The sequence below is a fragment of the Ptychodera flava genome, chromosome 18 (genome assembly GCF_041260155.1).
Source record: "Ptychodera flava strain L36383 chromosome 18, AS_Pfla_20210202, whole genome shotgun sequence".
In the NCBI taxonomy this organism is placed as follows: Eukaryota; Metazoa; Hemichordata; class Enteropneusta; family Ptychoderidae; genus Ptychodera; species Ptychodera flava.
Window position 1 is genome coordinate 23,706,016 of NC_091945.1, and position 15,321 is coordinate 23,721,336.

At 37.5% G+C, this 15,321-nt stretch overlaps 1 protein-coding gene across 2 annotated transcripts in view; it reads right to left on the minus strand.

Moving 5' to 3' along the window:
* Positions 1–15,321, minus strand: part of LOC139117204 (atrial natriuretic peptide receptor 1-like) — a 110,854-nt gene that overhangs the window by 21,035 nt on the left and 74,498 nt on the right. For both annotated transcript variants that reach the window (XM_070680105.1, XM_070680104.1), the window contains exons 2-6: positions 12,651–12,952; positions 8,758–8,893; positions 7,743–7,837; positions 6,608–6,746; positions 4,693–4,777 (exon numbers count right to left, since the gene is read on the minus strand). In XM_070680105.1, coding sequence (XP_070536206.1) covers positions 4,693–4,777; positions 6,608–6,746; positions 7,743–7,837; positions 8,758–8,893; positions 12,651–12,952 — 757 coding nt within the window. The remainder of the gene's footprint in view (positions 1–4,692; positions 4,778–6,607; positions 6,747–7,742; positions 7,838–8,757; positions 8,894–12,650; positions 12,953–15,321) is intronic.

A 15,321-nucleotide genomic window follows, 5' to 3' on the forward strand; every position in this document is an offset into this window, starting at 1 on the left:
ATGCTCTTGCATATCGTATAAGCTGGGAAATGTATACCCCATAAGCAGGTGAGAGTGGAATATTACTGATGAGGTGTGGAAAATTAATTATACTAAAGTTGAAATCATCTCTCTTGTCATATAGCCTAGTAGAAAGGTGACCATTGGAGTCAAATTCAAGTAAAATGTCCAGATATGAAGCAGAAGAGGCCGTTTCTGTAGTTTCTTTAATCTCCAATTCTGGAGGATAAATCATAGCGAGATATTTACTGAATTCAGAGTTATTCAATGAAATAACATCGTCTATGTATCTAAATGTTAGGTTGAAAGTACGAGCTACAGAGACCTTTTTCTGCTTGATAAGGTTCTGGATAAATTCTGCCTCGTATGAGAACAGAAATAAGTCGGCAAGTAAAGGGAGCACAGTTAGTGCCCATGGGAATTCCTATACACTGTTGGAAAATGTGTCCTCCGAATTCAACAAATATGTTGTCAATGAGGAAATCAAGCATACTGATAATGTCTTTCTCGGTATAAAACACTTTAGCATTAGTTGTATTTTTAACAAATATGTAGAATTATACCCTAATACCACATATTTGTAACGGCGTGAACCGTTTTTGTAGAAAAATGCTTGGTTGATGATGTTTTTCAAGCGTTCTTTCAATTTATCATGTGGTATTGTGGTACACAATGTGGAAAAATCGAAAGTTTTAATAGATGTTATTTTTGAAACAGATCTTGATTTCAAATTGTCCAAGAGTTCCTTCGAATTTTTTAATATCCACATTTGATTTATACCACTCCGAGAAAAGACAACATCACAGTATGATTGAAGTCCCCGTTAACATACAAAGAACAGAAGTCAGTATCTTCGATAACTCTGTTGTTGAACATTTTGAAGATCCTGCGATAAACCTAGCTTTGTAAGGTGTTTTGTGGAGCTTTGGTATCCAGTATAAGCTAGGCAACTTATTATGGTCATCCTTTGTTGTAATATTAAAATTATCCATGAATGACTTATGGTTTGCCAAAATTTCAGATTTGTTGAACATTGATTGTCTGTAAGTGGAGTTGGTTGAGGTCTTAGTTACACCAAGTTCGTCTATAAGACATTCAAAATAATACTTCTTACAGACAAATACAATGTTATTGGCAGCTTTATCAGCAGGGACGACAACATATTTGTCATGGATATCATTCAAACACTTAACAGCATCAGGATCTTTAAATACAGAATAGGGTCTTCTGCAAACATGTGATCTTAGTCGACCAATACGGCCACGCACTATTTTCCTCACAGATTTGACCCATTCTGACAGTGTGTCCAACTCTACATCCTCCCTTTTAGCCCATTTCCTGGCATAATCTTCAACTGAGTCCATAATGATCTTAAAATTTTGGTTCCAGTTGATCCTGCGAGGTTCTCTGAACTTGGGTCCACAAGATAATATCTTACGAAGGTGGTGATGTTCAACCAAGTTCAGATCACCAGTGATGACATGGCCAACTGGAGTATATTTGAAGGGAGATGTAGAGCAGTCACAGGATGCTGGTGTTTGAAGGAATTCATCAATTTTTAAGTGCCGCAATGCCTTATTGTAATTGAATATTTATTGGGGATTGTCTTGGTGTATTGATATGACAGAATAGGTACAGACTGGTTCTTAAAGTATACAGGTATAGTTGATGTAACCTTTTTGTTGTGTAGTATATTGCTGATATTAATGGCATCAATTCCTTTGTTAGTAAATGGAAGATGTATGAAATGACGATGATCATCAGTCATAGGTTCAGCACGAACAGGCTTGTATAGTCTGTATAGTGCAATGTCAGCAATAATACTAACCAGTCTGTACGGTTGTTTGTTCGGATCTGTCAAAGACAATCCCAATGCATAGACATGCAACCTTCTCAAGTCCTTGCTGGAAAGAGCAAATAATGAAGTACGAATGTGATGGAGACCTAAAGGCTTCTGTAATAAAAGAAGCAGTTCATGAAATTTGTCATGGCAATTGGATGTAGCTGATGTATCCAATTTAGGCCGATGGTAACGCCTATGTCCATGACTACGTCTTCTACGGACAGAAGACTCAAATAGGCCCATCACATTCACTTCTGAACAACCAGGACTTGAGAGATTGCCTATATCTTTGATGTTGTCATTACAGCCATAAGGCATTGCGGTACCTAACTGTCTAATCCAGTGGTATTCTCTCTGTCTACGGAATGGTGAACTAAGTGTGGGGCTGTTGGTTGGATGGTATATTTTTTCAAGAATACGGACACGCATAGACAAAGTGGAGTGATCGTCCTGGTTAAAATGCTTATAAAGTTGCACATCCAAAGATCGATTCACTCCACTGCGATGTCCGTTCATTCTAGATCGTAAGCTGTTTCCTGTTTCACCAACATAAATGAGCCCGCACAATGAACACTCAATTCCATAGATTACGTTTTTTGTTGTGCAATTCAGAGGTTCCAGACATTTGGTAGAATAGGTCTTACCTGTCAAACTACTACTGAACTGTTCTGTAGTGATGAGCATACTACAGGTTTTGCAGTTTTTAATACCACACTTTGTGATAGAACCTGTATAGTCACAAGCTGGAGATGACTTTAAACAGTCCGTCAGTAGCACTTTGCATGGTTTAATTGTCTGGTAGCTTTCTCCATTTCTGTGATAAAAATTGCCCTCTGATTGCACGTATGATGTCTTAGTAACATCCCGAAGGATAATCCGAGGGACACACGGATTTTGAGCTACTGTGCCCCGTGTAGCTGGTCGGGACCTTGTTAACCGGGCGACGTCCCAGCCGGTATGAATATATCTCTTATACAGTCCTTCATTATTATGTACAAGTACCAGGTGGATGATGCCCTCGGGGACAATATGTCCACCAGCAGGAGCATCGACCTGGTCGTAGTAAAATAATCGCAATCATACCAATCCATATCCAATAACACTAGGTCAAAATTTGTAAGACAATAGTTGTAAACATAGACACAAAACAGCACAGAACAGACAGTATATAGACGGTACAAACAAAGTCAAATCCATGAAAGAAAGATATATGGACCTCTGGCCAAAATACCTAGAAGTGATGTCAGGTGTTTCGAAATAGTAAGCGCATCCTGCCCCACATGTGGCACCCGCCATATATCAATCTGTAAGTCAGATAGGTAGTGGTCACTAACTAAGGCCCAATGTCACCGATGCCATCAGTGATCATTTGTCGAAGAGAGATATTGTATTTATCTACCAGCTTGCGATACCTGCCAAAAAGGCGTTTGAATGTAGAGACAAGTCTTGCTCTGGTGTAACCTTGATTTAACAGTTTGAAAGAGAGATGGCCATGTCTCTCTACAATCACCATATGAACTGCATGCTCTTGCATATCGTATAAGCTGGGAAATGTATACCCCATAAGCAGGTGAGAGTGGAATATTACTGATGAGGTGTGGAAAATTAATTATACTAAAGTTGAAATCATCTCTCTTGTCATATAGCCTAGTAGAAAGGTGACCATTGGAGTCAAATTCAAGTAAAATGTCCAGATATGAAGCAGAAGAGGCCGTTTCTGTAGTTTCTTTAATCTCCAATTCTGGAGGATAAATCATAGCGAGATATTTACTGAATTCAGAGTTATTCAATGAAATAACATCGTCTATGTATCTAAATGTTAGGTTGAAAGTACGAGCTACAGAGACCTTTTTCTGCTTGATAAGGTTCTGGATAAATTCTGCCTCGTATGAGAACAGAAATAAGTCGGCAAGTAAGGGAGTATTTCGCGATGATTACGAAAAGCGTTTGCAGGCAGGTAATTATTTAATGGCTGAGAGTGTAACAAATATAAACGAAATGGACATTAATCATTTGATTACCTGGCCTGTCCATAACAATCGCGCAGGTAATCAGAGATAAACGGCCCTACTATTTTTCTCTCCTAAAACAATCTGACTCTACGTTTAAAAAAATAATTCATACTGTTGGACACCTATTCAGAGGGATGGTTTTGTTTCCTCAAAGACGGAACTCAGATTGTGTGGAAATAAGTATTGTTGTAATTTTATTGTAATGGAAGTCATTGACATGCCTTCTCAGACTCACTAAAATACATTCGTGTTCACTAGTACAAGATCAACCGTGTTCAAACTGCAGTGTCATACTGCAATTTGTGCCTATAGAACTGATCGGATTTCATACTCACGAATACGTGACGATTCATTTTACTCTACAGTTTGTGCATTCGTTCAATGCCACACCGGGCTTTTCGTTGACAAAATTTATCTAAATAGCGCCAAAAGGTCGCATACTTGCATACTTATACCCACTTGTCCATGCGCCTCCATCCCTATATGAACTTGCCGACAAACCTATACTAACTACTTATTTTGCTAGGCCAAGGAACGACTTATCGATTAACAAACTTAGACCTCACAAGTAAATAGTCAAAGATTTTATTCTATTTAACTTGGCAATCCAAAGCCTTCTTCACCTACTAAGTTACTTCTGATAGGAAAATTCAAAGAAGAGAATAAATTGTTTAGATTGAGGAGACAGTCGCAGAACTATTCAAGCGAATTTATGGTAGCAGCTTGTACATTTGACATTGTCTCGAAATATAAGACTGTCTGCAAATTTTTATTTGAAATATAAAAATCCGAATCTTGATTTTATATGTTTGTTTAGCGAATTAACAGTTTACATACCTGTACATGATTACAATAACAACAGCCAGAATTAAAAGCAGTCCAGCGAAGACTGACGTCACCACATACGCTGGGTTAATCGGCTCTGCGAAAAAAAACACATTACGCGATGGTTACCATTTGTTTGGAAGAATCTTCCTATACACATTCATTACAGTATACACCATAAAGAGTGCCTCTACTCTCTGCAGTATGCTGCTGACAACAAGCTGCATTCAATATCAAATCACATCTTTTCGACATGTGTTTACCACTGTACTTTTTGCATCAATAAGCATCAGTATATATACACGGTCAGACACATTTACGTATATTGACCAAAAAAGATATTGCATGCGCCGACATCGTCTCCAACTTCCTCAGCTCTAATCTTAGTCGTCGTAATACTGTTGTCACTTTAGGTGCTACGATGTCATGTAGAGTAAAACTTGTGTAAATATCTTTAATGGAGCTTGAAACGAATACGACCGCTAAGGCTGTATTCATAAACACCTCCGGGGGAAGGGCGGGAGATTCTACAAAAATTCGCAGATTTTTTCAATGCTCCCGTACCAAACTCACGATGTGTTCAAGTCTTTCCTTCTGACTTGCTATAATAGTGCTTCGTCCGAAAATATCAAATCATAATACACGGGAATCTATTAGGCACACCATTATATTTTTCCATTACAAAAAGCTATGTCTCTACATTTATATGTATTTGGTATTTAATGCAAATGTACATTGCTTGAAGTGGCAGGTAAAAAGTGCATGTGTGTACAAAAAATTGATTTTTGAATTTCATCGATAATTTTGATTCACCGTACACTGTAGTCTATGACAATACATGAACATTTTTTTTCCAGTATGAAACTAGTTACATCTGTGCATTTACAGACGTTTGATAATTGATATAAATGTACTAATTAGCATAGGGTAGTTACAAGTGCATGTGTTTACAAAAATAATTATGGAATTTCACCGAAAATCATGATGTTACACTATACATGGTAGTCTATGACAAAAATGTGAATACTTTATTCCGATATACAACTAGCAATATCTGTGCATTAAGAGACGTTTGATAATTGATCTAAATGTAATTGATCAGAATAGGGTGGTTACAAGTGCATGTATGTACAAGAAATATGATTTTGGAATTTCACCGAACATTTTGATTTACTGTGTATTTCAGTCTGTGAGAAAACTATGAATAATTTTTCCCAATGCAAAACGTACTATACTTGTGCATATATAGACGTCGGACAATTGATATGAATGTATTTGATTAGTATAGGTTGGTTACAAGTTCATATGTGTGCAAGAAATTTGATTTTGGAATTTCACCGAAAATTTTGATTCACTGTATGTTGCAGTTTATGAGAAAACCATGAATTTTTTACAATACTAAATTCGTTAAATCTGTGTTTTTATAAGTGTTTGACAATTGAGACATGACCATTAATTCATGTTCGCGATGGTTTTGATTATCTTGTCTAAAAGTGGGGTCGAATATATGCATGGTCACCGATTCATTCAGTATCTTTCGACATGTCAAACAATATAAGTAGTATCTCGCATAAAAAAAAAATCATGAAAAATGGCCGACTTCGTCCCTTTAAATTAAAAACCCAACAAATATTCTACATTAATCAGAGAGAGTTTTGTTTCGAGTCCCCCTTTAAGTCTCCAAATCCGTTCAAGTGCCCCCAACACATCCTTATATATTGTCAAGTCCCCCGTCAATTCTTCCCCTCTCCAGAGGTGTTTGTGAAAGCAGTCTAACGCGGGTATTTTTATGTTCATTTAAGCGAGTCTAAAAACGTTTCAGAACAGGGCAATGAAGTGCTTTATTGTACGTAATGTAGTTTATGATATTTATTGTTATGACTTATACGAAACAAGCAATTAAGCTAACTGAAGTGTATATACTGACCTTTCTCTGGGCAGTACTCGTTGAAAAATCCACAGTCTGGCTCGTCCTTCGGTGGTCCGCTTGCTCCGCCCGGCCAATGAATTTGTCGTCTTGGCACTTCAACGTAGGTCTTACTGTGACCAAAATAGTGACCGACAACCTGACCAGAAAACATAGACGTTAATATAAATTATTTCAACGTAGAATGAAGAATGCTTGGCTATATTGGTAATAAAATTCTATATTGTCTCGATACACGAAAAGACAACCAAAGATGTCTATGTCTACCTTGAGGAGAATGTCACCCACTATACTTCCGGTGTCCCCTTTTTAACATGTTTTATCATTGCAAAGTGGTACTTAATGGGAGCTAATCACAAGTTATGCCTCAACTACAAATGGTTGGTCGTAATACTCTGGTAATAGTAATTTAGAATCTCTGTTTCCTGGAGCACAATCTCAAAGGATCTGCACGTTTAGTTTAGGAAAGTGAATGGATAAAATAATCGTGGTAAGCCATTTATGAAGAGGCGGATAAGACTAGCGATATAAATAGACTAAGAGATGTTACAAGATAAAAGATGAATATTACGATGCTGCTACCTATACATAGATGAAGTATCGAGAAGCAATGACTTCATTTGAAAATTAATTTTGTCAAAAATAAAACAGTTCACCCCCTTCAAAATGAAGTTGTGACACGGTAATTGACCGATATATATGTATGCCATATTTGATGTTTGAAAGATAAGGTAATGACGTTGTGTTGATACTACTTAATATTGCATGTAACTCATGACTTTGGACTTAGCAAGGAGTATTTCTTCTTGTTACATGAGTGTTATTTTGTATATGTTTGGATTCCAGCTGCTCTCAATGGTAACTTAAACGTAGGAGAAAAGCTTATGCCCCGGAGGACTGGCAACTCGTTTGACCATTCTTCATCTGTGCAGGTATTTTCAAAATAGAAGGTTGATTATGTCAATTCCGAATACATGACACCAAGTAGACATTATTACAAGTGCAATTTGCATTAGCGCCAGCTTGCATACCCGCCTGTACGCACCTTTCTACTAAAGTCACATGCCTTCAAAGTATCTAATTTAAATGATAATCTGTTTGTGCGTACATGTTGGAATTGCATAGGAATGTTTACCTCGAAAGTTCCCGCCTCGGGATCTGTCATGTCAAACATCATAAAGTCTGCATCGCGGTCTCCATTGTCATCAATGGTGACGTCACCCTGTATACCTGAGATGACAGAAAAACGAATCTGAGTAAGAATCTCTATCAAAAGGTACTCTATCAAATTCCAATAATAATATCTCGTTTTCGATTATCCCGCTGAAAGATGTTTGACCTTAATTTACATGTATATCTAAGGGATGTGGGAAATCGTTCATATAAGATGCTTAGATTTACGTCTTAATATCTCAGCATCGGTCTGAGCTTTGGAGTTTTTAGTGCGAGAATTTGAAGTATTGTAGACGACGCGCACTCCAAGACCAACTTTGTATCTCACCTTTCAAGAGCATTAGTAAGCTATGGCAAAATGTGCGAGTTTTGAGTTATTTCGAGAAACTCTCATCTGAACTGAAACATTTCATTTTTGTCGACATTGAGGTCAAACATTAATTCCACAGGCAGCAGTATTAAGCGCGTCGGCAAATTAGCATATAAATAAGGCGCGTCGTAAAGCCTTAAAGAATATTTTATTTTCAGACCATAACCTCAGTTTACTCGTTCTTGCAATTTTGACTCACGAGGCAATGAAAATTCGGAGCCTTAAGACACTCATGAACAGTATCTGTGATTACTTGTAGATATCGTTGGCTTGGCATTGTTGTCAGCAGCTTTCATTAAACTGCAATTTTGTATCACGCTGCACCCTCAGAGCTATCCAGAGAACTCGCACATGACATAAAGAAATCAATAAATATTAAACACAACTGGTTCGAATATTTCTTAGAATGGTAATGAGATATGTTCTAGCTCTCATTTTAAAGAATACTCGTGGTAATGGCTTCATGCATGTTTGCAAACATGTCATTCCGAAGCTGACACTCGAAATCTGATGAGGGTCAAGATGAGGCGATAGCTCTATTACATGCGCCTAAACACAAAAAAGACCTTTTAAAGTTCAAAATAGTTGTTGAACGAGCGAAACTAACCTTTAAAGGTTCTTCCGTAGAGTCTTTTGACGAGGGATTTTCCGTCGTACGGATCTCCGCCAGCCGCTAATGTCTCATTAAGTGCGATGGCGTATAGGATTACGGTGTCATGAGAGATACCTGCCAACACTGATACCTGGATCAAACGAAACCAGATTTAATTACCGATGGTAAAAGGATGTTAGCATCCGAAAAGAGAATAGAAAAAGCCCTTGGCCATTATCTTCGTGTCTCTCACGTAAACATATTATGTCAGATACTTTATAGTAACATTCTTTGGAGAGGAGATATAGGCTAGCTTGTGGATGAATGCTCATCAAAGTTAGCATTGTACTTTAGACTACATAAATGTTTGATAAAAACGGGTGTCCTATACTAAGTCTACAGTTACCTTATCAGATTTCTTTTTCCGATTTTTTCCCCACGCAATCGTCAGGACGTATTTTTTTATCATTTTGCTTCATTACACGATATACCCCAATTATTATAAACGACACAATTACTTATCGAGAGAGCGCATACTTTCGTTATTTCAAGGTCAATCAGCTTCAACTTTTTTGTGTGTTTTCAGCAATGTTGTTATTTGCACAAAGTTCTTGCTCAGTCAAAACATCATGGCCGAACACTTAGTGCTGAACTTGTCAATACAATCTTTTGTTATGTGTCAAGTTCACTGTTAATGTTAATATTTCGATTTTATACGGACTAGATTGAATTCATTTGTCAAAAATCGCAATGCATATTTATTGTACGCAAAAGATCGTGTATGAAAGACGAATTCAGTGTTCTTCAACATTCCTATGGCTAACGAACGCAAAACGAGGAACATACTCATTTTAGGGAAAAACTATTGAAAATATTCTCCAGTCACAAAGAGTCTGATTTAAATCTCTTCCGATTTTAACCGTGCTTCATCGTACTACAAAGAGGAGGGAAACGTCCATTTTGTTTGTTTACACTCAGAGTAACAATGTAAACAGTTGTCGTGCGCACGACATACATGTAGCTGTCACGCCAGGCCTTAACTACCTGTTTGGAGGTGGATTGTGCCGTACATGAACTTTTACGGAATAACCACGTGGTAACATTACGAAATTCAACATATTATATAGTGAATTTCAAAATAGCATAGAATTACAACGCGCTTGGATGATTAGAAACACGTTTCTGGCGATAGAAAATCACGCAAACTGCATCGACTGCAATCGTTCTCCTTTGATAGATTTTACAACATTTAACCCAACTGTTAACTGTTCTCACTTGCAGAACACGTTCAATGTAGGAAATACCAATCGTTGTACCGACCGGTATACACTGCATCTAGGAAAAAGCTGTCGTTAGCGTTCTGTGCAGTTTGATGAGATAAAATCAATGTAAGAATGTTCAAGCAGTCAGTGTACGGGTAAGTTTTTCAGTGAGAGCACGGCAACACTGACGATGTTGCCTGTTGTCACAATGAACGTCGTTTTGGGCTCAATTGTTGCAAAATTTATCGAAGGAGGTCGCTAATAAGTGATGAGTGTAGATTGCGTCAGTTTTTATCGCCAGAAACATTTTTCTTATCACCCATGCACGTTGTAATTCCAAGCTATTTTGAAATTCACTATATTCTCATATTTGTCTACCGGGTAACCCACAAGTTCCTCAAAGTCTCAAGGCGTCAAATTTTTATGTCGACACATCGCATCGCAGCAGAGAGTGGCTGCCAGTTTGTTTGATTGTTTACTTTGTTAATTATCAAATTACAAATGTAGCTCGGAAAAACTCCAAAACCGATGACGTTTATCGTGCATATCTTGACGTTTACCGTAAGATATTATGGATGATATTTTGCGGTAAACGTCACCAGGATGGGCGTTATTGGCACAGGTATATGACAATACCTTTTATTGATTCTAGTCGTATCTATCATTGATCAGTAAGTCTCCATTTTATATAGTTCTGCTGATTTTACACACGTAGTTTCGCTTAACACGGGACCAATCAACTATTTTAATCTGCGAAAACTAACTTTCACGATTGGTTCGAAACAGCACTTTACAAATACGGCTATTTTTCAGACCGTTTCGACTCACGACATACGGCAGTCAGTAGCCTTGCGGAGAGGCAACCGACAGAACCGCTCGGCTAAATCCCCACTCTCAAAACTTCTCGCGTCTATGTCACGTGACCAAGTGAAACAATACTTAAGAGTGGTCTCAAAGTCCGTCCATGGAAGATATATACTGAGTAGTGATCGTACAAGCTCTAACATTTTGATTTATTAGGGCCAAACGTATACTGTATATCATGTGATAATTTAAAAGTTTAGGATCAATTAAATGTCGGTTCGTTGTGATGCCGAATATGACATGGACTGTATTAGATAGAGGAAAAATGTGAAAAATGCTCTTAGTAGAAAACTAAATTTGCCAATGTTTGTATACATATACGAAGCATCTAGTGTAATTAATGTATAAAGCCCCATAGACAAAATTGCTTTTGAAACCGATAGCAATTTAGGCCCCACGGATATACAATCGTTATTGCGGTCGAAAAAGGGTCACTGCGAATATCGCCATAATAGCCAATTTCAAAGTCTTCAATAACGCGCGGCCTCTTTGTAATATTAATCTTCTACTCTGAGTTTACCGTTGGGAAGAATATGTCGAAGTGCAAAGCAACAGTTCGACAGAATATGAAGTGCGGGCACATATTCAATGGTAAATTTTGACATTACCCACTTCAAGATGCAATATTCCATAAGTCACGAAAAGTAGTTATCGATTTGAAAGTTGTGATTTTGTTAGCCTTGAAACCATATCGACCTTGCACTGCAGTGAAACGCAAATTGGTTGGTGACGTGCGAGAGACGCTAAAAGGAACGGTAATTGGTGGGGTTTTTTTCCATAAGTAAGGTCTTGATGTTTTTACCCTCCTCGTGATTGATTATGAATTATTGTATATCTTAAGTCATGGGACATCTTACCACTATTTGTTCGGTATATTTATCTCAAAGGTGACCTAATACAAGGAATTATTATTTCTTCTCAGTTAGAAAACTCATCCAAGGAATTATTATTTCTTCTCGGTTGATTTCTATTTGCATTGTTACCAAAGGAATATCAGACTAATGTGCTTGCGTGAGCTAAAAAAATTTCGAATGTAAATTGATTTTCGTCCTGCCGTCGTCATTTCAATCTTACATCACTGCATTGATTAGTAAATACTTGTAGATGAATTTGGAAGGATATATTTTAATTATCCCCTTCGGGGCAAATGGAAGTATTTCATAGATGTATTCAGATATTTTTAAAGATATGTAATTCTTCATACAGCTTCTGTGTAAACCATTGTTTTCGATTCTTATAGCTGTTGGATGCTATTGATTTCACGTATTGGTTTTTTTACTTTAGTCACTTAGCAGGTTACGTATACTCACAATTGCGGAATTTAATCTAAATCTTTCGCAAACAATAAAATTGAGAAAGGATGTCAATTTTATATAAACTCTACCCCTCAAATTGAGAGTCAGGAAACATTTATATAACTAATGAACAAAACATAGAAGGATTTTAAGAACCATAACACAAACCAGAGAACTTCAAAGTAAACTAGATGACAAGCATACCGTAAAATAGGCCATTTACCGTGATGTGCGAGAATTCACGAGATCATCCGTAGCCATTTTTCGACTTATGGCTATAGATGTGGGTCACATAACAGCTACGTTGAAGAATGTCCTCAAGATAAAAATCTTTGTGTAAGATTATACGAACTCTCTACCATAACACAGCTAGACTTGTTTTACATCACAGAAAACCTATCTGTACATGGAATATATACATCTCGTGATATCTCGCGATGAAAATAGTTTGTTAAACTAAGGTTACAAGAAATTACACAGTGCTCACCTCTTCATCCGGACCATACACATAACCGAACTCCTCCTTAGAGCGATTTTTCACCTCTTCGGAAAACTGTTTGAATTCGTCGTTTTCGGGTTTATAGAATGACAAGATGAAGAGCGCTTCATAGGCTTTCTTGGCGTCCTCGTTTCTGCCATCAGTGCTATTCCAAGAGAAGTCACCAAACATTGTCTTCTGCTTGAAGAACTCGATGCAGAAGAAGGCGTACTCGCCGTTGATAAGACCCAAATCGTAGGCATGTAGCATAAACTTCCTTACGTTCTCCCCTCGGGCGGAAATGATGATTACTGTTTAAAAAGAAGATAGAAAGTTTATTGCAATTATTAATTTTGAATACAGTACATGATGATGATGATGATGATGATGATGATGATGATGATGTACTCATATAGTTATAAAAATGAACAGTACCATTAATTTGACGGAGGCATCAATAACATTGTACACACCAAAATATTGTTGCATTAAATCACGGTGCGTGATTAAATGTAATTTCAAATAATTGTAACGAGATTCCGACCTCAGATTGACATTGTAATGTAGATCGACTTCAGATAACTTCAACTGTAAAGTTTCACTATTCTCAATATTCTCAATTTCATTTTTCATTATTGTTTGCCATCATCGCCGTTATCTGCTGTATAGCATCGCTAGAGGAAGTTATCCGTGAATGAAATTCAATTGACGAACACGAAACCTCAGGAACTTTGCAATTTCATGGCTGGTCTGTGGCCTTAATGCATGCTCATTATAAGGCGATCGTAGTAATCAGTTGCATCCAGTGTTAATCTGTCGCGACACTCAATCGATTCCGTGCATTGTGTCTCTAATTCCAAACCAGTTGGAGTAATTCCAGATGCGGAGTTCAATAAGTGTACCGTCTGGAAGAGAAAACTACAGCTGCGATTCTGGGCAGGCTACAGATTTTAAGAATAAATGAATGCGTATTTCTCCATAATTATTTGTATAATCTTGTGGTCCTTGTCAGGTCTCCACAAGTTAGCCTTTCTGAGAGTATGTATGTCCATTTATCTGCCCGTCTCTCTGTGTAAAGATACTGTCTTCTTCGGGTCACTGCTTTTCCTAGCTCTCCCAATGCCCTGTATTGGCAGACGATATCCCAAGCCGTACTGATTGTAAAATGATATTCGGTCAAAAGTACAACAGCTTTAACTTTTGGTGATGTTTCAGATATGTTTTTGCGACAGTTTCTCTTAATCTGCTCCCTATAGTACGTCTAAATACAGAGTGTAAGCTTGGCAAACACAACGTTTGTATGCAACATGCAATGTTATTGGCAAGAGATCGTCTCCTGTCCGGAATAATATCAGATGTTAACAATAACATAACTTATTACGCACATATAGAATGATACGGTTGATAAGTTAAACACTGTTCATTTCAACACTATTTTGAAAGTAAAATAGGAAAATGGTACGGGAACATCTATCACAAGGTATAACCAATGGAGTTTAAGGTTCGAGATCAATGACATCTACAACATTGGTCGATATATGCCTATAGAAACAAGCCATGGCATCCAGTGCATTAAACTGACAGGCAAAGCTAAAGATTCACTAAACTGAAAATGGCAGAGGTTGATCGATGATTTGATATTTGATACCGTAAGATTTAGTTACTCAAAGAAAATCCTTAATTTTAGGGTCAGTTACAAGGTTTGAAAAGAGGTCAATCTTAGGTCAGCAGTTAATTCATGAGCTGATGAAATGTCTGAGGCATACAAAATGTACATGTCGCTATATCGAAATGGAAAGTGGCGTATTTCAAGGTTAGTTGGAATATGCTTCACCCGTCCGTGTCATAACACTATGTACAGGCTTTCCGAATGTCACTAAAGTGGTTCCGTTCCTACCTTTCAGGGCGTAGACAATTTGTCACGTACATGGGAGCACACTCTGATGTTATGCCGATGGCAAGTGGAGGTCCTCAAGGTTCTATTTTAGGCCCCCTCTTATACCTAATGTTTATTAATGATCTTCCGCTTTGTCTCAATTCGGGAAGTTTGAATATGTTTGCTGATGACCAGACCATGTGTGTTTCAGGTATTGATATTAATCACATTGAAAATTGTATGAACGGAGATCTTCATCCAGTTTCAAATTGGGTCCATAACAATAACATGGCTATCAATACTACAAAAACAAAGTGTATGGTTGTTGCATCTTCCCCCAAAATCAAAGTTTTTTTTGACTCTGACATTGTGTTTTATATTCATATTAATGACACTAGAATAGACGATGTTACTGGCCACAAACTACTTGGTGTACAAATAGACAACACTTTAAGTTGGGACGACCACATAAATGATCTTTGTAAAAAGCTTTCGACCAGAATAGGTGTTCTTAGACGACTTCGCGCTACTTGCCAAAGAAATGTACTTTTATTGGTTTATAATGCTCTGTTTCTTTCTTTGATTGATTACTGCTGTATTGTATGGGGTAATACGTCTAAGACAAATCTGCAACGTTTGTATAAACTTCAGAAAAGAGCTGGCAGAGTCATTCTTGGTGTGGACATGACATTTTCCTCTCGAACTCTGCTTATCAGTTTGCATTGGTTACCAGTTGATCTTCGCATTGTGTACTTCACGGCTATTATGTCTTTCAAAGCTCTTAATGACCTTGCACCCGGCTAT